This window comes from Rattus norvegicus, chromosome 1, assembly GCF_036323735.1.
Source record: "Rattus norvegicus strain BN/NHsdMcwi chromosome 1, GRCr8, whole genome shotgun sequence".
Classification (NCBI taxonomy): domain Eukaryota; kingdom Metazoa; phylum Chordata; class Mammalia; order Rodentia; family Muridae; genus Rattus; species Rattus norvegicus.
In genome coordinates this window covers 216,788,201-216,815,657 of record NC_086019.1, presented here as the reverse complement: position 1 = coordinate 216,815,657, position 27,457 = coordinate 216,788,201, and the positions used below count along the sequence as shown (strand labels likewise).

General features: G+C 50.9%; 1 protein-coding gene and 1 long non-coding RNA gene across 2 annotated transcripts in view; one reads left to right on the top strand and one right to left on the bottom strand.

The window, feature by feature from the left end:
* Nucleotides 1-3,597, bottom strand: part of LOC120099989 (uncharacterized) — a 51,823-nt gene extending 48,226 nt beyond the window's left edge. The window contains exon 1 of the long non-coding RNA XR_010061201.1: nt 1,916-3,597. This is a non-coding gene — a long non-coding RNA (uncharacterized LOC120099989). The remainder of the gene's footprint in view (nt 1-1,915) is intronic.
* Nucleotides 3,598-4,448: 851 nt separating this feature from the next.
* Nucleotides 4,449-25,413, top strand: Cd5 (Cd5 molecule). Its single transcript, NM_019295.2, is given in 11 exon segments — nt 4,449-4,588; nt 12,902-12,976; nt 16,747-17,049; nt 17,447-17,509; nt 17,983-18,324; nt 19,994-20,281; nt 21,313-21,438; nt 22,205-22,258; nt 23,157-23,276; nt 23,860-23,951; nt 24,920-25,413. Coding segments are annotated over 10 exon segments (1,512 nt in total). The 5' UTR covers nt 4,449-4,536; the 3' UTR covers nt 23,949-23,951; nt 24,920-25,413.
* Nucleotides 25,414-27,457: the final 2,044 nt, after the last annotated feature.

Sequence of the window (27,457 nt, the reverse complement as noted above, 5' to 3'; positions counted from 1 at the left end):
ACTCTTCCCTCAACCTAGAAAACCCATCCTGCCAGTAAATGGGAAACCTCTCTCCTTCCAGTGCCCTTCTACCCTCCTTGACTTCCGCACAAGTTGCAATGGCTACGGTTTCTCTACAGTCCCCTCAGGTTGGCCCTTCTCACATGCTGTCCTAATGTCCCTTGAGAGAATGTCTCCTGCTTTCAAGGAAAACAGGCCTGGGATGGGTGATCAAAAAGGCAGGCAGCTTCCAGAACAACTCTGCTCTAGGGGCTGGAATTGTCCACCTCCTCTAATAGGAAGCTCGGCCCCCACGCCCCAGCTCTCTACCATATAGAGGACCCACGATGTGATTCCTACAGATGTCTTTGTCCACCTCACACAAGCAGTGTGTCTACCTGCTTTACAGATGGTCACCAGACCAAAGCCACAGCAGGATCTGTGGCCTCGTGGTCCCCCAATGTCTCTAACCCACAAGAGTTCCTTTTGGGCAAATGGATGCAGCCATCTGAAGTAAGAGACAGGTGGCATGTAAGAAAAGGGACATCTACCAGCTGGGAGACCTGGAGCTCACTGTTGGTGATCTGCGCACCTCGGGGAATTCACCTAACCTCAGTGATCCATCGGAAAAATGGGCTTGGTTAACGCATGTCCTTAGGCAGCCTTGTTTTCTCACATTTACCCTGTGGTCAAACTGGCTCAGAGTCACTCACAAAAGCAACAGAAGAGAAAGCATGAGTCGTAACTGTGGGCTGACTAGAGGGAGAGTGACAGCGGTGGTGGGGAAGGCTGGTCACTTTATTCTAGATAGAGTCTCCACATAACAGCCCCTGTGGGAAAGCATGAGCCAAGCCTGGGAGACTGGTCTCACACTAGGAGCAGTCTACACTCCACAAATTCTGCACAGCATCATCATGGCAGCTCCCAGAAGCCCTGAGACGCGGGAAGATGGATCTCAGAATGAGGAAGTAACTTGTCTAGGATCCCCCCTCAGAATTTAAGCCAGCTTCTAGACTCCAAGTTGTTTCTACCCAACTATGAAGGTTGTCATTGGAAGCTAACAACCATGGATTCTAGAACCTTCCCTCTGAGCCACTGGTTTGTGCTAAAACTCCATGGGGCATGTCATAAGGTAGCCTTCTTAAATACATCACACAGGGGAATTTAGGTAATTTGCTTCATTAACTGACTCAGTATCACCACATATACGAGAGGCTGGTACTGTCCCAAGGGAGGCCACAGGGAGCCTGCTGAGGGCCTGGCTCTTCTGGTGTTCAGGGGAGTGCCCTGAAAGCCTCAGACCTCTGCTTCCCCCAAGAGCTCAAGCTGATGTCCCTCCACTAAGAGCCAAATCTTTTAGGTCCCAAAACAGAGAAAGTGCCTCCTCTTGAAGGCACCTGGCACACCTTCCCCCTACAATCTCCATGGGTAGGCATCTGGAAGAGAGCTGCCCTGGGGTCATCTAACTCCCCCCATGCTACACAGGACCCAGCTCAACGACAGGACTCACTTAAGGTCACATAGCAAAGGACTCATTCAAAGAGCAGGTGCTGGAAGGCAGCACCCCTTCTTCACTCACATAGTCCCTTCAGCAGACAAAAGGTCTCCACCACTGGTCTTGCTCAGGGCTGCCAGTACAGGAGATTCCAGTGACTGAGTCATTCAGTCATTAAACAAATAAATACTTGGAATGTATCCATCCTACAGATTTCATTCAGTCATTCAACCAATGTTGATCTCCTTCCTCAGCCCTCTCCCTGCTCTCCTCCTATCCTCAGCTTCTGTCTCCACCCCCAAGCCCCCACCCCACCCCCGCCTCCTTGTGGCTCCTTTGCCACCTTCTCCCATCCCCCCACCCAAAAGGACCGGTGTTGGAATTACTGAGGAATGACCCAAACCAGAAGAGTAGAGAGTAAGGCAACTCTCCAGAGGTTACCTGGTGTCGCCAAGGCAATAGGGCACCAGTCTGTCCCTCGGAGGCCGCCAAGGTTCTGACACTGGCCTAGGGGGCTCATTCCCCCTCCCCCACCTTTGCCTCCACCAAGCAGCGGCATGGAAAACCCAGCCAGCTCAGCTGACTTCCTCTTGTGTCATGGAAAGTGCTGGTGAAAGGACAGGAAACTGTCGACTGGGGTCTGGGGTCCTGAGCAGGCACAGGGCCCGAGGCCTAGAAGGATGCAAGGACAGAAACAGTGTGGGGTAATTACTAGGGAGCCGGGCAGGGGAAGGGCCTATGGACCCGGAGTGCAGGAACCCCACCACTAGGGTTCCCGCGGGTACACAGCCGGTAACTGAGGTAATACTTTCAGACTTCTGCAAAGGACGGAACACAGTGGACGCCACCTCAGGCAGGGCTGTGAAGGGGAAATAAGTCTAAAGCTGGGGTTTGGATTGCTTTTGATAAAGCAGTTGAGTCTGGATCTGTATGTGTCTCTGTGTATATCTGTGTGTCTGTGTCTATGTGTGTGTGTGTGTCTGTGTCTATGTGTATCTGTGTGTCTGTGTCTGTGTCTGTGTGTATTTATGTCTGTGTGTGTGTGTGTCTGTGTCTGTGTGTGTATCTGTGTGTGTATCTGTGTGTGTATCTGTGTGTGTGTCTGTGTCTGTGTGTGTCTCTGTGTATATCTGTGTGTCTGTGTCTATGTGTGTGTGTGTGTCTGTCTATGTGTATCTGTGTATCTGTGTCTGTGCCTGTGTGTATCTGTGTGTCTGTGCCTGTGTCTGTGTGTATCTATGTCTGTGTGTCTGTGTGTGTCTGTGTGTCTGTGTGTATCTGTGTGTCTGTGTCTGTATGTGTCTGTGTCTGTGTGTATCTGTGTGTCTGTGTCTGTGTCTGTGTGTATCTATGTCTGTGTATCTGTGTGTGTGTCTGTGTGTGTATCTGTGTGTGTGTGTGTATCTGTGTCTGTGTGTCTGTGTGTGTCTGTGTCTGTGTCTGTGTGTATCTGTGTGTCTGTGTCTGTGTGTCTATGTCTGTGTATATCTGTGTGTCTGTGTGTGTGTCTGTGTCTGTGTGTATCTGTGTATCTGTGTGTCTGTGTCTGTGTGTGTCTGTGTCTGTGTGTCTGTGTGTATCTGTGTGTCTGTGTCTGTGTGTCTGTGTGCATGCATGTGCACTCTATTAGAAGCTGCACTCTGTTCCCACCCTCCTGGCGGGGGTCAGTGGACAGTGAAGCTGAGTTCTCCCCAGCTGCTCTCTATAACTGTGAGGAAATAGGCTATGAGGAGCACTCAAGAAATAGAAAGGGATACTAGGGACATAGGTCTGCTCACACAGTGTTTGCCTCGTAAGCATGAGACACTGGGTTCCACCTCCAGCACCAGCAAAGGAAAAAAATACCTGGTAGGTACTGTACCCAGCATCACCACCACCAGACAGAGTTTCTCTGTGTAACAGTCTAGCTGTTCTAGAACTCACTTTGTAGACCATGCTGGACTCAGACTCACAGAGATCACCTTGTCTCTGACTCCCGAGTGCTGGGATTAAAGGCATGGACCACCATGTAAGCTGCATTTCTAGTTCTTGCATGGCGTCAGTAATGTTCAGTGAATGGATGAAAACATGAATGAATGAGTGAGTGAATGAATGAATCCAGATTCATAGACCATACAATATGGAGCTCTCACACCCAACATGAATATCTCATACCTAACATGGAGATCATGCATCTCAACCTGGGGATCATGCACCCAACATGGGCATGCCACACAAACAGGGAGATCTCTGCTTTTCTCTCATACACACACACACACACACACACACACACACACACACACACACACACACACACACACTGGTGCAAGTTCAATTTAAATGAAGACACTCTCCTCCCTGTACTTGCTGGTAAAATATTACTCCTGGACTCCTAGGCACAGTAGCTCATGCTTCTAATTCTAACGTTTGTGAGACCGAGGAAGGAGGATTACCACAAATTCCAGGCTAGCCTGGGCTACCTAGCAAGGCCCTGTTTTGTTTTGTTTCTTTGCTTAATTCTCCACAGGGATTCAACTCAGATCACAGACTTCCAGCCCAGCCCACCATCAGAGTGAGCAGGGCTTGGGTTTTAGTTTTCCTCCCTAACCCTGCAATAAGACCTGAAGTTGCTCACCCGCACAGCCCAGCCCCACTCGGAATCCTCTCTGAAAACTCCTGTCTCAGGCCCTTGCCCTTTCACCTTGGTGAGCTCTCATGAGAGTAGACTGCCTCTCTTTGGAGTTCCCAGCCTCTCTCTGTCGCATAGTCCCATCCCACAAGGACACCTGATTCTGCCCAGGCATGAGAATGGCCAGCTGGCACTACCGCAGCTCCAGGCACCTCATGCAGGAAGCTGACAGAGACTCAGGCCTCCATTCTAATTGGGGCAGGTGGTTTCACAGGGAGGAAGTTGACAGTTCAACTTCAAACAGGGTTGGCAGTGACACGGGCCCACACGCCTGCTTCCCCTTTGCACCCTGTTTATGCCCCCTCACTCCAAGAGAGTAAGACACTGAGCCAGACACCTTTCCTGGCTGGCCAACTGAACTCACTGAGGCTGAGGCAGCAGAAGGCCATTATCCATGGACTCTCACGAAGTGCTGCTGGCTGCCACATACCTGCTGGGAACACTGGGTGAGTCTCTGCCTCCCGGTACTGCCAGGCAGAGTACCTGGGCACACTGGGGTGCAGCAAGGGGATCTCAGCTCTTCCCAGGTCTGACTCTGGGTCCATTGTGCATTATCGGAGGTTTATGGTCACAGAGGCTAGGTCAGCTCCCCGTTTTCCGCTGGGCTCTGTTCAAACATTGCCGAGCCTGATTCTGTCTTTCTCAGCCTTGGGCTAGAAGTCAGCGTGCACTCAGTTCCCAACCTAGGCAGTCACCCTCTCCAGTGTGCCACCCAGAAATGCCTGGCCTTTATTCGGTCACCTCCAGGGAGGTAGAAACCTGATATTGGGGAGGCTCCAGGCAGAGGAGGCCGCGGCAGAACGGTCCCTTTACAGGGAGGCGGAAGAACAGATAGATGCCGAGGTCAAACGGCAGCCCCTGGTCAGTCCTAAAGGAGTTCCCAACTCATGAGCCTTGCTCCAAACCTGAGACCCTGCTGGTGGACCGTCAGTGACATTGGGAAAGTAGGCGCTTCTTGACTAGCCAGAGGTATGCTGTAGGAGTTATGCGTGGAGTCCCAAGCCCTGGGCGCCAAATTTGATGAGGAGATCTTCCCGCTCCCAGCTTGTGCATGTATCACAGCAGAGGTATAAGCTGATGTGCCCGGGTAGGGCTCGCTGTTTGCCAGGTGGGATGGAAAAGAGGAAATGGCTTCCTGCTTCACAGAGAAAAATCTGGGGCTTCAGGCACCCACTCCACACCTACAAGAGCTAGTGAGTGAGTGAGTGTGGGAATGTGTGAGTTTGGATGTGGAGGGGGTGCGTTTTGAATGTGTGTATATATGAGAACCATGTGTGCACTCTCCTGGACACTGTATGACCTCTTCATTCATGTTACCGTGGCTTGGATGCCCAGGCACACACTTCTTGTGCATAGGACAGCACGAGGTAGGTACCCCATGCTTGCTTGACAAATCTTGGCTTGCTCCCTGGATCCTACCAGGACACTGATGTGGTGGTCCCTTTGGTCCTGAGAATCTCAGAAGCCAAGCCTTTAGCCCCTGCCCCAATCCAGCCCTTCTCTGCAGCCTCAAACCCACACACAGGGAGACAGGACCCACCCATGCTCCCCACTGGGTATGAACCCAGAGTCCAGAAGAGACGGAAGCGAATCTTCAGCCCCAGTAGAGGTATCACTGGGAGGCCTGGGAGCACACAGTCCCTATGGCTAGAGCGTTATGGGTACAAAACAGTTCCACGGTCGTGAGGGGTGGGGAGGGGGGGAGCAGTTCACAATTTTATTTTTATTTTTACTTTTATTTTTAATGTTCTATGATTGAACCCAGGACCTCACATGTGCTAGACAAGCTATGACTGACTGAACTACACCCTGCCAGTTTTTACTTAAAAAAAAAAAGTTTTTAGACATTTGTGCGTTATGCAGGAATGTCACTGGTCAGAGGACAATTTGCAAGAATGAGTTCTCTCCTTCTGCCCTGTGGGTCCCAGAGATGGAATTTGGCTCATCAGTCTTGGCAGAGAATGCCTTTACCCACTTAGCCGTCTCGCTGACCCCTAGCTTTTTGAGGCATGGTCTCCATAAATGACCACCTGGCCTTGAACTCACTCCATAACCCAAGATGGCCTTCAACTTTCAAGCTTCCTGTCTCAGCCTCTCCAGTAGCTAGATTACAGGCCTGTGCCGCCAGGCCTGACTTTCATGAAATTCTTCTAAATCCATTTTTTCTGTTCGCTTCCGAATAGTACTTCTGAAAGTATCGTCCCATTTTACAGTGAAGGAAAACTGAGGCCCAGGAGTGGCAAGCCCATGGTGGAACAGATAGTAAGCAGCATGGAGAGCCTGGCCCACATTTTTGCCCATACAGCTCCGACGCCTTCGTAGGAGTAATAGATCCGCAAAGCCATGCTCACACGGCAGAGCACGCCCATGGAGAAGCCTCCATCAGCAGACACACAGACATCAAGGCATAGGGTTGGGGATACCCCAGGACCTGAGGGATAAAGATCTTTATAACCTGGCTGGGTTAGGGTGACAGCCAGGGGTTCCCACACTGTCTCCTCTTACAATTTTCCTGAGCCTCGATCATCGAAGCAGGTTGGGGACGGTGGCTCAGACACCACCATAGTAACTCCAAAATCCAGTTTGAATTCCACTCTGCCACTTTTGGGTAGGTGACCTTGGGCTGGCTTGGCAATCCTCGGTCTAGTAGAGAATAAAACAGTACCCTGTGGGTGTTGGTGGCAATTAAATGAATTGGCTCATAGTAGGTCTAGCCTATATGTAGGGGAAGATCGTGCTCAGTGGACACAAGGGTCATCCAGAAGCAAGGCAAGGCAGGATAGAGTCAGCAGGGATCTTACCAAGTGCTCACCACACCACAGCTCTCCCCAATTCTTCTGCACAGGTTGTTCATTCCTTCGCTACTCGCTCGCTCATTCATTCATTCACTCATTCATTCATCTACAATTTTGTTTTGAGCACATGCTACTCAGCTCTTTAACAGCAGCGGGGACATGGAGAGCCAAGGCAGACATTTTGGCCCATGGGCCTGCCCAGCTCACAGAGACTTGACAGGAATTATGGAAGCCAGTCCTCAGGTTTGGAAGCCTGTGCACATCGGAGGGTCCCTACTTGGCACACAGAGCTTGACGCGCTGGCACGGGACCATTTGAAGGGAATGACATTTCCTCTGTCACCCTGAGCCCGAAATGATAAGAAGAACCAGCTAGTGAAAGGAGGGAGGAGGTACTTGGGCAGAGGAATCAACAGGGTAAATGTCGTAAGGACAAGACAGGCTGGGTATGTGCTAGCTCAGAGCAGGCTGTAAGCTGCTATCCCGGGATCCATGGCTGAGTTGTCTTTGGCTCTAAGCACAAAGGAAAAGAACCCTGACTGATCCACAGTTCCTGGAAGCCGGAGGCTGTTGTACTAGCTCTGTGATCACTCAGTATGGCTCCACCAAGGGTCAGATGGTCTCCCTACAGTGACCAGGACAAGAATTCAGGGAGAGCGGACAGAGAGCTAAGAGCATCGATTCTCTATGTGTTTATATGCATGTATGTGTGTACAGTTAGTGTGTGGCGCAGGGGAGTATCTAATTCGGTTTCTTTTTAGTCGCCCATAGTAACAAGAACTTCTCCAGCCCTTGGTCTCCTCATCTACAAAACGGGCTGGGCATGAAGGGGATCCCAGAACTGGGTAGTCTGAGATAGGAAAATCACAAGTTCAGGGCAGCCTGTATTTCACAGTGAGTAACCAGTCTCAAAAAAACCAACCAAGGGGTTGGGGATTTAGCTCAGTGGTAGAGCGCTTGCCTAGGAAGCGCAAGGCCTTGGGTTCAGTCCCCAGCTCCGAAAAAAAGAACCAAAAAAAAAAAAAAAAAAACCAAACAAACAAAACAGACTATCAAAAGCCTAGAGCTGTGCTCCAAAGGATAACGGTGGTAGTTTCTGTGGATTCATCCAGACAACAAGCACTGGTTGAGTACCTACTACGTGCCAGAGACACACAGGGAACAAAGAGACAAGGTCTTCGTCCTGGCAGGTCTGACCCAGCAATCAAGAGTGTGAAGGGAGATAGACAAGAGATCATGACAGTGGGTCTGTAGGTGCTAGAAGGTCACTCACGAGTGTGGCGATCAGAAAGGGAGGGCTGGGTGGGAAGAGGGGGCATGCTGTTCTTATATAGGATGAGTCTTACAAAACAGAGAAAGTGTTCACACCTAGGTGTGGGAAGTGAGCCAAATCTGACACCGAGTGCCTGGCTCAGCAGCTCCAAAGGAGGGAGGCAGAGAGGGAGCCCATAGAGCCTCGTAGAGGACTGGAGCTCCCCTCCTATGAACAGGAAAGTGGCACAGTGCAGAAGGCTTTCCTCTAGCCTCTCCAGGGCTGAGTCCTCAACCAGACATCTAGCCGGACATGCTCTGGAATCCAGATGTTTTCCTAATGTGGACGGTTCGTTTTAAAGAGCTGCATGACCCTCACACTCTCATCTCGGGGCAGTGCTGGGTTGCAGAACAGAACACTCCACTTCCACTACGACACCTGGGCTATGGGGGACCCAGAGGAACCCCACGCGCTATGTCAGATGGTGGGTGTGAGGCACGATGCTGCTTACCTCCAGCTACATCTGGCACCATGGCCAAGTCACTATCCCCTCAGAACTTCAGTGTTCCCTCCTGAAGGTGGAGGCAAACACAGCCAGTTTATACAGGCCTGTGCTGGCAAGAACAGGCTGCAGCACCCAGCTTTGCGGTATGTGAGGAAGGTCGTGCATCTGTAATCACAGCACGTGAAAGATGAAGGTAAGAGGATCAAGGAGTCTCAAGGTCAGCCTCTGACATGGTGCCTTCTAGGCTAACCTGGGCTACATAAAACCCTGTCACGAGAAAGGAATAAAGAACGAATGAACGAGCAGAAGGAAGGCAGGAAAGAAGGAAGGAAGGAGGGAAGGAAGGAAGGAAGGAAGGAAGGAAGGAAGGAGGGAGGGAGGGAGGAAGGAAGGAGGGAAGGAAGGAAGGAAGGAAGAAAGGATAAAGAAAGTTGGGGTTTCTGGAACTTTCCAAGTCAGTCAATGGAGAGAAGATGAAGGAAGAAAACCTAGGGTCCTCCCCAAAGCTGTCAGCCTCCAATGGAAAGTGGGGAGCTCCACGAACTGCCAGGGCATCACTGTTTATGGAGTAGCAAGGTCATCTGATCTCTAAGTTACATGAAATGATTGGAGCAGGGTGGCCTTTACGGAGCACGATCTTCATTTGAGGTGTTAGGCAAGAAAAGGGCCTTTATGAGAGAGGCTTACTACTAGGGGGCTTGCCAATAGCAACTATAGCTATTGCTAAGGTCGCAGCCCCTGCCTCCAACCCCAGGAGCCTACCAGATACTAAACCAGCCTCAGCAAGCATGTCCAGGCTGCAAATGACAGGCAGGACCTCTGAGCAGCTCAGAGGCAGAGACCTGAGTTTGGCTTTGCCGCCAGCTGCCCTGAGCCAGGTTCTGTCCTGCAGAGTACCTACGCCCGTGGACAACAGCAGCCTGGCTACTGCTCAGGGAATCCGTGGCAGAGGATCATGAACATTTTCAGCCATTCCAAAATCCATACTTCAAATTCCTGGCAAACAGGTCTGGTGCAAAATTGGAGGTAACTCGAAGTCATGGGAGGCTATTTATCCTGATTAATCCTGATGCACCCATTCAGGGTAGGCATGAGAGTGTTTCATGTGCCTAAAGCCTGGCAGGGCTCTCGGGGAGAGAGCAGGACCCGTCATCGGCTCTGGCAAATGAAAAGATAAAAGAGTAGACTGCTGGCTGAGGCCCTGGTGATGGGGACACAGTCCACGGCCAGATTCCCTGATTTTCATCCACCCTAACTTTCATTTGGATTTATTTTTAAAGTAAAATAAAAGGAAGTCTCAAAATAGTTGGATTTCTATCCGTGTAGAGACAAGAGATGGAGTCATGGACGATGGCTTCGTTTGCTGAGATTTTTGTCTGGGCTTGCTCAGCCCAAGCCATGACTTTCAGGAGCTTGGAGGATGCTGTATAGGGAAGGAAAAGGCCTTGGAATTCCTAGAAGCTGTCCCAGCAGCTTGAAGGAGAGGTGTGGGTGGTAGAGGAGGAAATGGTGTAACGTTTCCATGTCCCTCATCCCTGCAGCCTACAGGGTCTCCAAGCTGCGTCCTGAGCTGGGGTTGGCTACAGGAGTTTCAGAAAGCACTGGGCATGGGTGAAGTGTGGATCAGAGGAGGTCAGGGGGATGCTGAGCACAGCCTGCAGGGCTCAGGGCTAGGAGGGAGTTTGTGGGTACCTGGGAGAAGCGGCAAAATGAATGAAGACGGGTTGTGGACAAAGAAAGCCTGAGAGCATCCTCAGATAAGCAGAGGCAGCAGCCATCGCCCTGCTCTGCCAGACACTAAGACTCGCTGAAACACAGGATGGAGATCAGGCAGGCTTAGGCCAAGAGGAAGGTAAAGGATCAGAAACTGAGCTTCACCACTTTACAGACCAGACAGTGTGAACGAGTTGCCAACATCACACAACAGATTCAGTGCCACACCTTCCCATGATATATTCGTTTTATCTCTTTTTAACAAAAAGATTTATTCACTTATTATATATGAGTACACTGTAGCTGTCTTCAGACACACCAGAAGAGGGCATCAGATCTCATTACAGATGGTTGTGAGCCACCAGGTGGTTGCTGGGATTTGAACTCAGGACCTCTGGAAGGGCAGTCGGTGCTCTTAACCGCTGAGCCATCTCTCCAGCCCTATTTGCTGGAGACAGCTGGAAATATGCAGGAACTGATGTAGCAGAGAGCACAGCAGACAGCTGGCCCAGTGGGAAGGGCATGGCCTCTGGGCCGCTGGTTGTATGGGCAACATACTCACCTCTCAGTTTCTTCTCTCAAAGAGCAATAATATCTATCAAAGGGCATAGTGGAGAAAATTGAGAGATTTAAACTAAGAATTCCCACAAGAGTGAAAAATTAAAACGCAGATGGCAGTAGTGATGACAATGGTGGTGGTGGCAGAGGTGAGGGCGGTAGTCACAGTGGGCAAGTGCAGTGGCGGCAGCGGCAGTGACCAAGGTGATTTGAGAACGATGACCATGGTGATGGCGGACGTGGTGATGAGGAGACTGGCGACAGGGATGATGGTGGTGTGATGACCATGATGTGAGGATTGGTGGTGGTGGTAGTGATGATGGTGGGGACAGTGGCAATGGTCCTGAGGATAGTGGTGATGGTGATACCGATGGAGGTGGTGGTAGTGAGGAGAACGGTGATAGCATCAATAGTGATGAGGGGGGTAGTTACCGTGGTGATGGTTACAGTGACGGTGATGGGGAGAAAGGAAATACTGTTCATCTGAGGACCAAACAGGAGGAGCCACACCCTGGAATGCACAGCCATCTCTCTCAAGACCTTGAGCGTCTGAGCAATTCTGTCTCTGCTGCTCTTGTGTTGGGCACGCTAGCATTACCGATGAGCACACTGTACCTGACTTCCTACTGTAGGTTCTGGGACGGAACTCAAGCCATCAGGCTTGCATGGCAGAACTCTTTTAAGTTACTTTCCTTTTTTTTTTTTTTTTCTTTTTTTCGGAGCTGGGGACCGAACCCAGGGCCTTGCGCTTCCTAGGCAAGTGCTCTACCACTGAGCTAAATCCCCAACCCCAGTTACTTTCCTTTTGAGGATGGTAGTTTGTGTTCATTGCTCAGTCTCTCCTAAGGAAATTCTCTGAGTAAGCCCAATGCTGTTCTGTATGGTGTCTACACAGGGGCCTGGGATCATCAAACGCAGTCCCTTCTTTCCTTCCTTCCTTTCCTTTCTTTATTTTGTTCCTTTCTTTCTTGTCTGTCTGCCTTTTTGAACTAACTATATAGTACACAATGACCTTGACTCCTGACTCTTCTACCTCCACCTCCCCAGAGCCAGGATTGTGAGAATGCACCAACCCATCCAATTTATGTGGTGTTAGGGATGAAATTTACGGCCTTGTGGATGCTAAGCAAGCATTCTGCCACCAGAGCTGCATCCCTAGACCCCGACACTGCTTCCACGTGCCCGGCACACCACGGCACGTGTGTGTGGGACCAAAGAACAACTCCTTCCACCATAGGGGACTCAGGTCACTAGGCTTGGCAGCGAGCACCTGCCCCTGGTGATGTCTCTCATGAGCCCCCACTTTACTTCTCACTGGCCTGGAGCTCGCTTTGTAGGCCAGGCTGGCTGGCCAGGGTCCCCAGGAATCTGCCTATCTCTAGCTACCAGAATTGGGATTAGGGTTTCAAGCACATTCACAATGTCTGATTTTTGAACGAACGTCCTCACACTTGCAAGACAAATGATTTCCTAACTGAGCCATCTCCTCATGGGCACTACCCCTCCAAACAACTCGCACCCTCTCGATGATAGCATAGTGCATCGTCCTTTATTCAGCTCCATTTCCCTCCTAACAAGAGGAATGCTTGCATTCCTACACAGGGACAGACAGAGTGCAGAGTCCCTGTGGGCAGCGAAGCTGGTCTGTATCTTGGCTGTGATGGAGGTCATGCATGTGGCACGTGTTAACATTCACAGATTCGTGCACTAAAGAAAAATCTATCCTACTTGTGTATCCACTGGGAAAATAAACTTTAAAAAGAGAGAGAATTGATGGCTGCGGCTCACTAAATTGATTCTGTAACCACTTTGGATTCTAAGCTAAGGCATGAAAATCCCTGTCCTGGAATCTCCTTGACAGTGGGGTGGGGAGACAACCTGCCAGGGAAGGGGGGAGGGGAGCTTCACATTCTAATCTATTTTTCTCTTTTCCACAGCTGCTTTCTGCCTTGGACAGTCTGGAAGGGATGGCCCAGGGAAGAAGGAACATGAGAAAGGAAGGGGCTTCGTAGGTACGTGAGGATTTGCCTGTTAAGAACCTGCCTCCACGGGGTTGGGGATTTAGCTCAGTGGTAGAGCGCTTGCCTAGGAAGCGCAAGGCCCTGGGTTCGGTCCCCAGCTCCAAAAAAAAAAAAAAAAAAAAAAAAAAAGAACCTGCCTCCACCACAATGTGAACCCTGCTTCTTGCAAACACACATCAGCCATGTCAGTGCATGCACAGGTGGCACCCTTCATAATCACTACACGAAGGTTGGGTAGCATGCCCCCCATAGGAAACAAACCCACCCACAAATGCACCTCACAAAGCCTTGTTTCCTCTCTAGTCCTCTGTCATGGACACTTGCAGATAGGCTACGAGAAAGGTTGTGTCAGGTTGCAAAGAGCAGAGTGTCTACACCCCAATCTCAGAAGCCACCGTTTCTCCAGGGGTCAGGCCACACAGCATCTCTGTAACTAATGGAGACTCACAGTGTATACTGGCTTAGTGAAGGCTCAGAGATGTCCGCAGTGCAGAGCCTGTTGATTTAGTTCTCCATGTTAGGGGGTGACTCCCAGGGCCTTGTGGGTGCTGGGCAAGTGCTCTACCACTAAGCTACATTCCCAGGCCTAACATCATTTAAGTTGACAGTCTCCACATTCATTGTACCACAGTCCCATCTCCACTCCAACCTAGATAACACTGTGCTGAATTTATCTGGAGAGAGATGAGGGTCTTGTAAAAACCACCATGCAACCTCGGGGGCCTTAATAGGCCCTGGGTCAGGACTTGGGCCCTTGGATGATGTCCCAGCCTCCGGTTCTAGTAAGTTACTTGCTATCTGAGCCTCACCTGAGGTGCTTACTAGGCCAAGAGCACACAAAGTATCTACAGTGAATAGATGTGGGACCAGGCCTCTCCACCCAGCTACCGTATGACCTTGCTTAGCCACAGTCCTGCTCTCCGTGTTCCACACATCCCCATGGGTGGGAAGGAAAGGAAAGGCAGCCCGGCCAGTGGCTCTAAGCCAAGGACAAAGCTGAGCAGCCTTCCCATTTGTAAATGTGTTCCTGCTCAGCTCAAAACTTCCTATGACAAGATCTGCTGCTGAATTCACTTCTGTCTCTGCTCCTCACCTGTCCTTCCTGCCTCTCACCCAATACCCCAGGTAATGATTGTGTTACATATCCTCCCAGAATCTCTTTGTATACACACATATACATACACACACACCACACATAGAGAGAAACAGGACAGAGACAGACAGACAGACAGACAGACAGACAGACAGAGAGAAAGAGGGGGGAGAGAGAGAGAGAGAGAGCGAGAGAGAGAGAGAGAGAGAGAGAGAGAGAGAGAGAGAGAGATGAACCAATGGACAGCTGGAGTCAGAGAGACACAGAGACAGTGAGACACAAAGACACAGAGACAGAGAGAGACAGAGACACAGAGAGAGAGACAGGGAACAGAGTATCTGTGGCTTCAAACAATTGAAGATGAGACAGGATTTGAAGAGATGGCTCAGTGTGAAGAATGCTGGCCTTGCAAGCAACAGGATGCGAGTATGGTTCCAGAACTCAGAAACAAAACCCAGATACCATGGGGGCAGAGGCACACAGGTTCCTGGGACTTACTAGTCAGCTTCAGAGCATTGGAAAACACTGTCTCAAAAAATGTAGACACTGCCTGAGGAAACACACACACACACACACACACACACACACACACACACACACACACACACCGCACACATGCATGCACGCACACACGCACCCCACATACACAAATGCCTTTCTTGCTGATGTTCCCCCAACAGTACAGAGTCACAATCATTTACAGTTTTGCACTGGGTTAGAATTCTAAAGAATCTAGAGATGACAGCATACAGAGGACTGTGTAGGTCAGGTGCAGACGTTTTGCCATCGTGTTTGTTGTTACAGCGTTGGGGACGGAACTCGGGGCCTCGAGCAGGTTAAACACACTCTAGTGCTGAGCTACGTCTCCAGCCCCTTCCCGCTTGGGAGTGGGGTGTGGCTAGCTTACTTGCCTGCCCGCCTGCCTGCCCGCCTGAGAGCTGCCTGGTCTAGATGAGCTTCAAACTCACCAAGGATGGCTTTGAACTCCCGACCCTCCATCTTTCACCTTCTGGGTGCTGGGATGACAGGCATGTGCAACCTTGCCTGGTCCTAGACCACTTTACATGAGGAACTTAAGCACCCGTGGATTCTAGTAACCGCAAGAGGTCCTAGAAGCATTTTCCATGGGTCCTGGGGGTTATCTCTACATAGTGTACAGTCTTCTCCCCACCATTGAGCTTTATAAAGTCAAAACCATGAGCCTGCCTATAGCCAAAAAGTTTCTCTTTAAGGTGTTTACTCAAGAGAAATGGAAAGATGAGCCTCCGTGCCAGCCGCACATGTAAATTTGTAAGCATTTTGATACATGGTGGGCAAACCCCCAAGCAACCCACATGATGATGCAGAGAAAAGAAATGGAGAAAATTCACACAATGAAATATTATTTCACAGTAAATTTTTTTAAAAAAGGAACGAACTACTGATTTACCAAGGAACACACATAAACCTCAAATATACGTAGAGGGCAAGAGGCCACAGACAATGATGCTCTGTGATTCAATTCAATTATGTGACCCTGTAGAAGAGCAGGGACTAATCTTTCATGGCAGAAAGCAGGGCAGTCCTTCCCGGAGGCTGGAGCCAGGGAAATGAACTGGCGGTCGAGGAGCACGCAGGATGTGTCTAGATGACAGACAGGCTCTGTGTCTAGATCATGGAATAACCACGTGCTTGTAGATGTTTCATCAACCTCCACAGAACAGAATCCTTACAATGAGCGCATCTTACCACATGAAACATGTGCCTCCGTACAATTTTCAATGTTCTGTTTCATTGAGACAGGGTCTCCTATACCTTGGGCTGTCCTCAAACTAGACTTACTGCTGAGGATGACCTTAAACTCCTGCTTCTCCTTCCTCCACTGCCAAGTCCTGGGACACCACGCCCAGCTAATACAACTAATTTTAAGATAAAAAGATCCTGGGAGAAAGAGCCAGGGAGAAGGCTCAGTCCAGAAAAGAGCTCGTGCATGAGGACCAGAGTTCAATCCTCAAAGCCCACATTTAACAAAAAAAAAAAAAAAAAAAAAAAAAAAAGGCCCGATGCGGATGGTAGCATGAGCCTTTAATCCCAGCACTCAGGAGGCGGATCTCTGAGTTCAAGGCCAGTCTGGTCTACAGAGTGAGAGACCCTGTCTTGAAAAACGAAAACAAAACAAAACAAAACAAAAAAGCAGGACGTGGTGGCACACTTGGAATCCTATGCTGGGTAGGAAGAGCTGGGCAGAGCTTCCTGGTCAGCAGGCCTAACTGAATTGAAATATCCAAGTCCTAGTGAGAGAACATGTCTCAAAAAGGAAGATGGACATCTATCCCCTGCGGAAGGACACTCAGAACTGACCTCTGATGCACATGTGCACATGTGTGCACACACATCTGCAGGCATACACAGAGACAACAGATAGATATCAGGACTCAGGCCTGAACGTTCAAGGTTGGGGGGATTTCGTGCAGAAGGTGCAGGACATCTTGTCCACAGCCCCAAGGTTCCCTTTAGTTCAGAAACCTGAGCATACACAGCACAGAGTCAACACGGTGACCTGCCTGAGTTCCTAGGAAGCCTCAACGGTGCCCTAAAGGGGGTGGGGGTGGGGGACTCAGAAGGGGAAATGAGAGCTGAGCTCTTCCTTCATCACCTCACGCCTCCCACCTCCTCTTTTGACGCTCAGGTGCCCAGGTGATGCTAAGTGGCTCCAACTCCAAGTGTCAGGGTCTAGTGGAGGTCCAGATGAATGGAATGAAAACGGTGTGCAGTTCCAGTTGGAGGCTGAGCCAGGATCTCTGGAAAAACGCCAATGAGGCCTCTACAGTGTGCCAGCAGCTGGGATGTGGTAACCCTCTGGCCCTTGGCCATTTGACCTTATGGAACAGACCCAAGAACCAGATCCTCTGCCAAGGACCCCCGTGGTCTTTCTCCAACTGCAGCACAAGTTCGCTGGGCCAGTGCCTTCCGCTGAGCCTGGTCTGCCTAGGTAGGTGATGGTGTATGACACCCTGGGCTGAGACCTGGGAGGGCAAGTGGGTAGAAAGGGGCTTCACAGTGACAGAGCCCTGACCACAGACAGGTAAGAGAACTGGCTGGCATGAATTAGCCAAAGGGCGTTAAACATCCATCTACCAAGATTGAAAAGTAAGACCTGGCTCTGCCAAATGACAACTTCGCTGTTCTTTGAGCCTCCATTTTCCTGCCTGTGATGTATGGGGCTACCGCCTCTTAGGGAGTTGAGAAGCAGCATGGGGGCGGGAGTCAAGTCAGCTTACTGACAAGGGGCACTAAAGTCATGAGCCCTGTCTTCACACTGCCACCAGCTCCCCCTCCTTCTCCCCTCCCTTCCCCACTTCCCCCCTTGTCTGTGTGTTTCACTGCAGAGCCCCAGAAGACGACACCTCTACCCACAACCACCCTACCCACCACCATGCCGGAGCCCACAGGTAAGAGGGTGCTTGGGCCTCATGGAGGGAAAGGAGAGGATGGCCTGACATAGACAACAAAGACCCAAGGACCAGGAATGGTGTAATGATTGCACTCTTGAACTCTCAGGAGCTGTGGTTATCTGTGTTTATCAACATTCCTTAACCAAGGGAGGAGGGACTCATGAGACCTCACCCCTCCTTGAGAAAATAGAGACAGTTAATGGTTGTGGGGGCAGAAAAACATTTATTCAGTGCTGTAGCCACTGGTAAGGTACCCATGTTCCTGTAAATGGCCCAAATTAGATTCATTGAATCACTAAAACAAACAAAAACTAAGAGGCCCATTATATCTGAATTTCGGAGGAAAGGTTCAGGTGTGTCCTAGGGAATGTTTGGGACTCTCATCTTCCAAGCACTCATCTATTCATCGGGGTTCAGCAACGAGGCATTCGGAAGGTATCCACACTCACACATGTCTTTCCCCTCTCCAGCCCCTCCCAGATTGCAGCTGGTGCCAGGACACGAGGGCCTGAGGTGCACAGGTGTGGTGGAATTCTACAATGGCAGCCGGGGTGGCACCATCCTCTATAAGGCCAAGGCCAGGCCCGTGGACCTGGGGAACCTCATCTGTAAGTCTCTGCAGTGTGGCTCTTTCCTGACACATCTGTCCCGGATAGAGACAGCAGGAACTCCAGCTCCTGCAGAGCTGAGGGACCCCAGGCCCTTGCCAATTCGATGGGAGGCCCAGAATGGGAGCTGCACCTCACTACAGCAATGCTTCCAGAAAACAACGGTCCAGGAGGGCAGCCAGGCACTCGCAGTCGTCTGCTCTGGTAAGCTAGAAACTGACCCCATCATCAGGCTATCTGTTGCCTCTGAGTAAGGACATGGGATCCCCTGACCAAATATTCAAGCTTTATGAGAAGCCTAGTGGAAATGAAAGAGGAATGGGGGCCTGAGTCCATGGCCTCTAAACAACAGATGAGGTGGTGATCCAGGCACCTACAGAGCGACTCCTGCCTAGCCCAAAGGAGCCACCATCTGGAGAAATGGAGGCAGCTGGGATCGCAGCAGGAAGAAGAGAAAGGGAAACTGAGGCTTGAGCAAAGGTTAAAGGCACTTGGAGGGGTGGCCTCTACCAATGGGGAGTTTTTGAATCCTCAGCAAGGAGGCTGGGGAATGACAGGGTTTGGGAGATCCCGAAGGCCTGGCTCAGAGCACAGCTACAGAGGCGGCCTGCAATGCTCGGCCAGGGTCGTGAGCTACAAGAGACCAGCGGTGCTGGCGCAGTTGAAATGGGGAGAGGGGGATAGCTAAACACACGGGACTCTATAGGGCCCAAAGCAGGATGGGGTACAGATGGGAAGAAACCACGGTTCAAAGCAAGGCAGAGTAACTACCAAGGCTGGGAAGGAGGGGGTCCACATTGCTGGAGGTGCCCTGGAGGCTGCTCTGGATTCTGTTCCCAACAGACTGACTTGGTGTTGGGCATCCTTCGGCTTTCATCCCCACCTTGGGGGTGGGAACTATTATTACCCTCTTCTTTAATGGGGGAAGCCAGGGCTCAAAGAAGCTCCACTTCCTTCCAGTATCACAGAGCATGAGCTGAGATTCACCCTCAAGCAATGTCAATCCAAAGCCTATTTTCTAAATGGGGACTACTCTAGGTGTGGTCCTAGACAGTATTAGTGTCTCCAGAAACCCTTCCCCACGCCCCTAACGAGAGCCGCTTTCAGCAGGTCCCCAGGATTCCTGCACTAATAACGGATGCATGGCTCAGAACTGTAAGGTCTACAAGCGGGGCAGCCCGCTCCAATGGAGACCTGATATAAACTGGTCTTCCGGCAGTAGCAGCCTCAAGGTTCTCTGGGCAGATGAGAGGCTCGTGGCTGGCTCCAGCCCCACCTACTCCTCAAGCCCTAGTACAGGCTCCAACCTGCAAAGCCATGCCCGGGGTCTTGCTTTGAAGTTTCTTCTAAATAGAAGATTCACTAGGGCTTTGAAGGTGGGTGTTGCCATGGAAACTAGCCAAAGTTGGTAAGCTCACTATTGACTTTCAACCAAGCAAGGTAGCTTCTGCCATAGATTCCCAAGCCCCACCCTGATTAGCAGACACAAATACCTCTAAGTACCTGGCCAAAAGCCTAAGCCACAGGGTTAGGGGCCCGGCAGCAGAATTCCTGGATTCTGCCCCACCAGTGAAGTACACCAGCTCTTTCCAGTCCCCAGGCCTCGGTTTCCTCCTTCTAAAAAGCCCTCCCTCTTCCTAAGCAAGAGGATAAGAAGGCATGGTCACCCTGCCGGCTCCTTTGCCACTGTTGTCTTGAGATAGTTGCCACCAGCCGCCCAGAGGTTCCAGGGACCAGACAAGGCTTGGTCAGAGAAGTGCTGGAGAGGACGTGAGGAGGGGCTGTGGAACAGGCAGCCCCTACCCTGCAGTAATCAACACTGACAAAGCCCCAAGGTCAGGCCTGCGACCTCACCATCACTCCCTCTCTGCAGATTTCCAGCCCAAGGTTCAGAGCCGCCTGGTGGGGGGCAGCAGCGTGTGTGAGGGCATCGCTGAAGTTCGCCAGAGGTCACAGTGGGCTGCCCTGTGTGACAGTTCTGCAGCCAGGGGTCCAGGACGGTGGGAGGAGCTATGCCAAGAGCAGCAGTGTGGCAACCTCATCTCCTTCCATGTGATGGATGCTGACAGGACCTCCCCGGGGGTCCTCTGTACCCAGGAGAAGCTGTCTCAGTGTTACCAGCTTCAGAAAAAAACCCACTGCAAGAGGGTATTCATCACATGTGAGTTGACTGCAGGTCTCGGTGGGTGGAGGGCAATTGGAGCCTTTTCCTCTGGGACCTAGTCAGTGAGCAAATCTCTAAAGAGCAGATCTGAAAAGGTAGAAAAAGCTTCTGGGAAAAGGACAGTAAATGGGGTTCTGGGAGCAAAAATCAGTAATGACGTGTACAGTAGGCAAGGCCCAAGTGGATCACTGTCAAGCTGCTGGTAGATGGCAGACTCTCCCTTCCCTTCTATCTCCTGCTTTCCCATAATGCAAGCTAGAAAATCCAGTGGGGGTTGGGGGAGTGGGGGTGGATGGTAACTGAATAATGTCTAAAAGAGAGAAGGGTACATGGATGGGTGATGTGGAATGGAGGTAGATAGGTGGATGGGTAGATGAGTGACTATATAGATGACTGTGTAAACAGATACACAGTGGATACACAAATGAATATATGGAGATGGATGGATGGATGGATGGATGGATGGATGGATGGATGGATGGATGGGTGGGTGAGTGGATGGATGGGTGGGTGGGTGGGTGGGTGGGTGAGTGGATGGATGGATGGATGGATGGATGGATGGATGGATGGGTGGATGGATGGATGGGTGGGTGGATGGATGGATGGATGGATGGATGGGTGGATGGATAGGTGGGTGGGTGAGTGGATGGATGGATGGATGGATGGATGGATGGATGAGTGGATGAATGGGTGGGTGAGTGGATGGATGGATGGATGGATGGATGGGTGGATGGGTGGGTGGATGGATGGGTGGATGGATGGATGGATGGATGGATGGATGGATGGATGGATGAGTGGATGAATGGGTGGGTGAGTGGATGGATGGATGGATGGATGGATGGATGGGTGAATGGGTGGGTGGATGGATGGGTGGATGGATGGATGGGTGGGTGGACAAATAGACAGCTCCACTTTGAACACACTGGCGGGTTGGCAGGAAGTGCCAAGGTGCCAGGGAAATCAGAACAGTCACTGCCCTTGGAGTTGTTCGCCAGTGCTGGGTCTGATTTAAGAATCCCCCTGTCCAGGCAAAGACCCAAACCCAGTGGGCCTGGCCCCAGGCACTGTGGCAAGCATCATCCTGACCCTGGTACTCCTGGTGGTGCTGATGGTCATGTGCGGTCCTCTGATCTACAAGAAGCTGGTGAAGAAATGTAGGTGCCAAGCCCCAAGCCTTCCTCCCTCGCCACCCACCGCCCCTGCTGTCCACTAGCCTTTTTCTGTCTAAAGTATTAGAAAGTCAGGACAAACTGTACCCTCTGATTTGCTCTTGTCTGGAATTGGCAAAGGCCTACGGCAGTTGATAAAAGCCATGGCTACGGGGTTGGGGATTTAGCTCAGTGGTAGAGCGCTTGCCTAGCAAGTGCAAGGCCCTGGGTTCGGTCCCCAGCTCCGAAAAAAAAAAAAAAAAAAAAGGAAAAAAAAAAAGAAAAGAAAAAAAAAAAAGCCATGGCTACACGTGATGTCAGCACAGCCTCTGATATCACAATATGTGGACCAAGATCAGCTCCGCAGCTCCCGATGACCACTGACTCTGCTGCTGCTGCTCTCATCGGAGCCTCAGTTTCCCTGCTTACTGAAAGCTGCATACGTTATGAAGAAGGAGGCTTGCCTGCCTGGCCTTGCACACCTTAGAGAAATTACCCAGAGACAAGGAAGGAAGATAAAGGAGATCGGGGCAGTAGTGTTGAGTCCCTTGGTGCCCTCTGAGGTTATCCATTCTGGTTCTAAATAAACCCCTGGTCATTTCTATGGGGACCCGATGGTTTCAACCTCTCTCCCCAGTCAGTTAGGAAATGAGGCAGTAGGCCTGGAGTGGTGCACCCCATTAGTCCCGTCTCCAGGGCATCTGTGCCTCCCCTCCCTCAACCCTCCCCCTCACTACCATCTGGCCTCATGAGCTTCCTGTCTGTTGCCCAGTTCGTCAGAAGAAGCAGCGTCAGTGGATTGGTCCCACAGGAGTGAACCAGAGCAGTAAGTGTCCCCAGAAGCGGGTGTTCCTCAGTCCCGGGACTCAGGTCAACAAAGCAGAGTCAAGGTGTCTGCTGATCCAGCAAACCAGCGGCTGCTAAGGGCCTCTGGTCTCCACCACATCACTAGGGTGTGACTGAGGTCAACAGATGTCCCCACACCAAAGAGGGGTGAGGCTTCTTTTAGGGGCAAGTGGTTCTACATAATCGGCCTCTTGAGCCTCAGACACTGCTGTCTCTTGCTGGCCGACTTAAGCAGAGACTCCCCACAGCCCTTCCTCCCATGGTCAAATAGTGCTAAAAGCAAAGCTACACACGGTGGTCTAGCTCAGGACTTACCAGACTTTTTTTAAATGGCTCTTCTTCAAAGTGGGAAGGCATGGCAAAGGACTGACCAAGCTAGTTTTAGCCCAGAACAACTTCAGAGGGCTTAGAATACCCTGATCCTGCCAGCTCTCCCCCTCCCCCAGCCTTCATTCTCCTAGCCACACTCAGAGCTACACTAATGGACGGAAGCAAGCACTCCATTTCTCTCCCCTTTCCATGCGCAGGCCCAAATCTTTCTAGAAGATTCTCAGTTTTATTTGATTTTAAAGGATACAAAGGCCCCCAGTTCTTGATAGGCAGGACCATCCCCCTAGTGCCTGTGTTCCTGTTTCCTGCAAGGTAAAAGCTGGATGGCTGAGGGAACAACTGGAGGCCTCACTGGGCCAATCAGACTTACTGTTCAAACCTGAGGCTGACCCCTGGGGGCTGTGAATCTCCCCAGAGAGAAAGGAAGGGGAAATGTACCACCCCTCCCCCATGACTTAATGGAAACAGGAAGCAAAGCTATGGGGTCTTGCTTGGGAAGGGCAGCGCTCTGATTCTAACAGTGCCACTGGCCTCCTGTGTCTGCTTAGTGTCTTTCCATCGAAGCCACACGGCAACTGTGCGGTCCCAGGTTGAGAACCCGGCAGCCTCTCACGTGGACAATGAGTACAGCCAGCCTCCCAGGAACTCTCGCCTGTCGGCTTATCCAGGTGAGAGGCAGGGGCTGTCGGGCAGCCTGGTGGGAGAGGGGACAGGGGCTCGGGCTGAGTGCTGACCTTGAAGTTCTGTGCTTTTCCAAAGAGGGAAAGGGAGGCTCCAGGGGGTGGAGGATGAGACTGCCTGCTTGACAGCTGGTCCCAGCAGGGCGGCGGCAGGGATACAGCCCTCACAGGCCTCTGCTGTCCCTTGGAGACCTTGAAACCTTCAGCTAGAGAGAAGAATGCAGTTGGATGGACGCCATTAACCCCAGCCTTGCTGTGACCTAATGGGCCTGTTTGCCTTCAGGCCTTGGGGGGCTCGATGAAAAATGAGCCCCTCAGATCTCTCTGAGCCAGGACAGAGCCATTAAGTGGTCCACAGGAGCCTCCAACACTTGGCTCCTCACAGGCACTCACAATTAAGTCCCAGGGGGCCTGAAGTTCAGCATCGTTAGTAAGCACTTGGCTAGTCTGATCAAAACTGATCCGGGGCTGTCACCATCTCAGAAAACCTCTGTGATCTTGCAACCCACTCATCTCCTGGGGCCCTGTGCAGCCTCCGGGACTTCTTTAATGGGCAATCTTTTCTCTCTAGCTCTGGAAGGGGCCCTACACCGCTCTTCCACACAACCTGACAATTCCTCTGACAGTGACTATGACCTGCAAGTGGCTCAGAGACTGTAAAAGGTGAGCCCATCCCTGCCTGGTGCTTGATACCCAGGACCTACCCCCAGCCCAGGGGACCCAGCATCTAGTGGAGATACTGTCCATAATGGACAGAGGCCCCTAGAATCTTCTTCGCATAAACGGGGAGAGGGGAGTGAACAAGGTTGTCATCCCAGCACTTAGGAAGAGTCACAAGTTTAAGGTGAATCTAGTCTACATAGCCAATTCCAGGCCAGCCAGAGATACATAGCAAGCCTCTGTCTCAAAAATAAATTTCATATATATATCTCAGCACACACTAACAATTTGGATGATGGAGCCACCTTGGCAAATGAAAGAAGAATCATTAATCGTAAAGCCATCCTGTAAAATTCCATCATGAAAATCCACTGAAAACAATATGAGAGCTGGGGAGATAGCTCTCTTACAAGCGGGTGAACCTGAGTGTGAAACCCTAAACCCATATTTAAGAGAAAAAGCTAGGTATCATGGCATACGCTTTGTAATCCCAGCCATGGTGTGATGGGAACAGAGACAGGCCATGTAAGTTTGCTAGCTTAGCCTATGTGGCCAAATTCCAGCCAATGGAAGACCCTGTCTTCAACAGGAAGTAGAAGAGGCTACCAATATAATACCCAAGGCTGTCCTCTAAACTCCAAGTGCAAGTGCACACATATGTACTCCCATCACACACACACATACACATACACACACATACACACACACATACACACACATACACACACATATACACATACACACACACACACACACACACACACACACACACACACACACACACACACACAAGGGATCATGAGAAGTTACAGCCTTCAGATCCACCATCCCTCGAGCAAGGAGACCTCCCTAGCACAACAGCAGCTTCCCCAATCACAGCCCAAAGCAAAAACCCATGTCCCGACTTGGGTTCCCCTCCACAGCACAGCACCAGTGTTAACGCTCTAACATGTGTCCTCTGCACCTCACAGAACTTAAGGCCAGCAACAAAGACCAAGCACATCCCTCTGTCCTGAGGAAGCATTTACCACTCTGAGTACTGCCCACTTCCACCTCAGCCAGAACTTGGACAGAAGCCAAGGTCCTTTGGACAAGGTCCTGGGCCCTGCAGTGGCAGGCCAGCTCCTATATCCTGTGGCCATGGTAGCCTGGCTGCTTCCTCCAAAAGCCAAAACTCAGCAGACAGAGCCTTCAAGCAACCGATCCTTGCAAGCAGAGACCCCAGTATCCAGAGGAGTCCCAATCCTTTGGGGAGCAATGACCAGCGAGGTTGACTTTCTCCTTGGACTCTTGACGCCATGAACGAATGATGTGATACACCCAAGTGGGATACGTACAAGAACTCCTTTCTCAAGCATATTTTTAATATATTCTTTGTAAATAATGGTTTTTCTACTTTCCAAGAACATGAGTACTCCGGGGCTGCTGTGTTCAGGGCCCCATCCTCCCGACCTTCTAATGAGACCATAGTCACAGCTACACACCTAAGCCAAGGAGAGGCTCTTTTTCCCTGCCCTCTGCATTCCTCATCCAAAGGCACCTTCCCCTCCAGAGCGTAAGGCCCACTGGCCAGCAAGGGCACTGATACCCTGTCCCCACCAGAGCCCAGCATAAAAGGACACCCAGGCAATTCTCATTAGGCTTCTTACTTCTCACAATAGTTAGAAATCCCTAGTGCAAACACTGTCAGCTAACCTTCAAATCAAGGTGTGGTAGAATGGAGATGGGTGTGTTCCTAGAGTCTAAAGAATTCCCTTCAACAAAACAGTCTCCTCTACCATTCTGACATCCCTGACTATGGGCTAGGGGAAGGCACCTACCCCTGCTCCCCAGTCTAACCCAGGTTGTGCCTTGGCCATGAAGCCTTTAGGCACAGTTTTCAGGGATCCACACATCACATCCAACTCTGGGAAAGTAATGAGGGGGTCACTAGAAGATGGGGTGAAGTGGGAGACAGAGAATCAGGGAGCTAGGATCACCACCATTCTAGATGTCTGATCAGTATTTTGCCCTTCCTACAACACCCTCTGCCCGTCCAAGCCTCACTCTTTTAACTTCTAGTTATGTATGTATGAATGTATGATGTGTCTCTGTGAATGGATGTGCAGGCTCAGACCCCTGAAGATGGAGTGTCACCTAGAAGGGTGCTGGGAATTGAACTCTGGTCATCTGCAAGAGCAGTATTCACTCATGATTACGGAGTCAACTCTCCAGCTCTAGGCCTCTGTTCTAATAGTCCAGGTCACATATCTGCCACTAATCACACTAGGAACCCAGAAACAGTGTCTACCATGTGCCTGCTCATACCTAATGGGGTGAAGGGGCCCCGTGAAAGGGAATTAAAGGGTTGCTACCAGAAAGAAGCAAGATACAAGGCAGCCACTGCCTACCATAGGTATCTTCCTTGTAAAGCTCTTTATGTCTACCAGCGGTTTCAAAGCTTCCAAAGTCTATTTAACAGAAAAATACACCAAAAACTTTAGCAGAAAAGGAATCATTAGAAAACTCTTACTGTTCTCTTGCTCTTGTTTCTCACTTCCCTGCCTTTCCCCTCTTCCCTGTCCCTTCTCTCACCCACCCACCCCTTCCTTCCTCGTGTTCATGGACGGCCTTTCCTCTCCTCTACTCTTCTTCTCTCATTAAACCTCTCCATGTGGAGGGGAGGGGAGAGAAAACTGTGGGGCTGGAGAGATGATTCAGTCAGCAAAATGCTTGTATTGCAATCATGAGGACCCGAGTTCAGATCCCCAGCGCCCACATAAAAGCTGGGCATAGCAGAAAGTACCAAAACTCCCAGCACTGAGGGGGGGAAGCAGGCAGAGGGCTGGAGCTCCCCGGTCAGCTGGCCTACCTCAACCAGTAAGCTCAGGTTCAGTGAGAGACCCTACCTGTCTAGGTGGAAGACTGAGGAAGACCTCCATACAGAATACACACAAAACTCTCAAGCTATGTGGGCCTGGGAGATATGTCCCAACAAGACCTGCCAGGTCACATAGTCCAGGAAGAACAACTTAATTCCTTGACAGCTCTTTTCAAGTTCTAGACTCAGATGCAGAATCAGGCCCCCAGCCAGCACTTGTCCCCTGGGAAGTTCATGACACACATCCCCCTCACCCACCAAGGTTGCTCTGTTGTGACCTGGGCTTGGGGTCTCCATTTTACAGGACTGGAACAGAGCAGGAACCACTCTCGGTGCCCTACCTTCCTGCCCACTTTCCTCTGAAGGCATCTGTATACTCATAATTCTAGAACCTCTTCCTCCTCTCAGAGGTCAAAGAAACTGAAAGTGTAACAGGAAGCTTCCTTGGATCATTAGGCAGCAATCCCTGCCTCAGAGGTAGAGGACACTTCAGGCCCTCCCCAGCTGGTCTCTAGGCTAGATCTCTTCCGCCCTTTCTGTACCCAGGACCTGTCACGGTTGAGGTGCAGCAAGAGGCCTACATGATCTGGTAACTATTTCCAAGGAGCTAGAAAGAACCCATGACAGTGTGTGCTAGCAATGCAGCCGG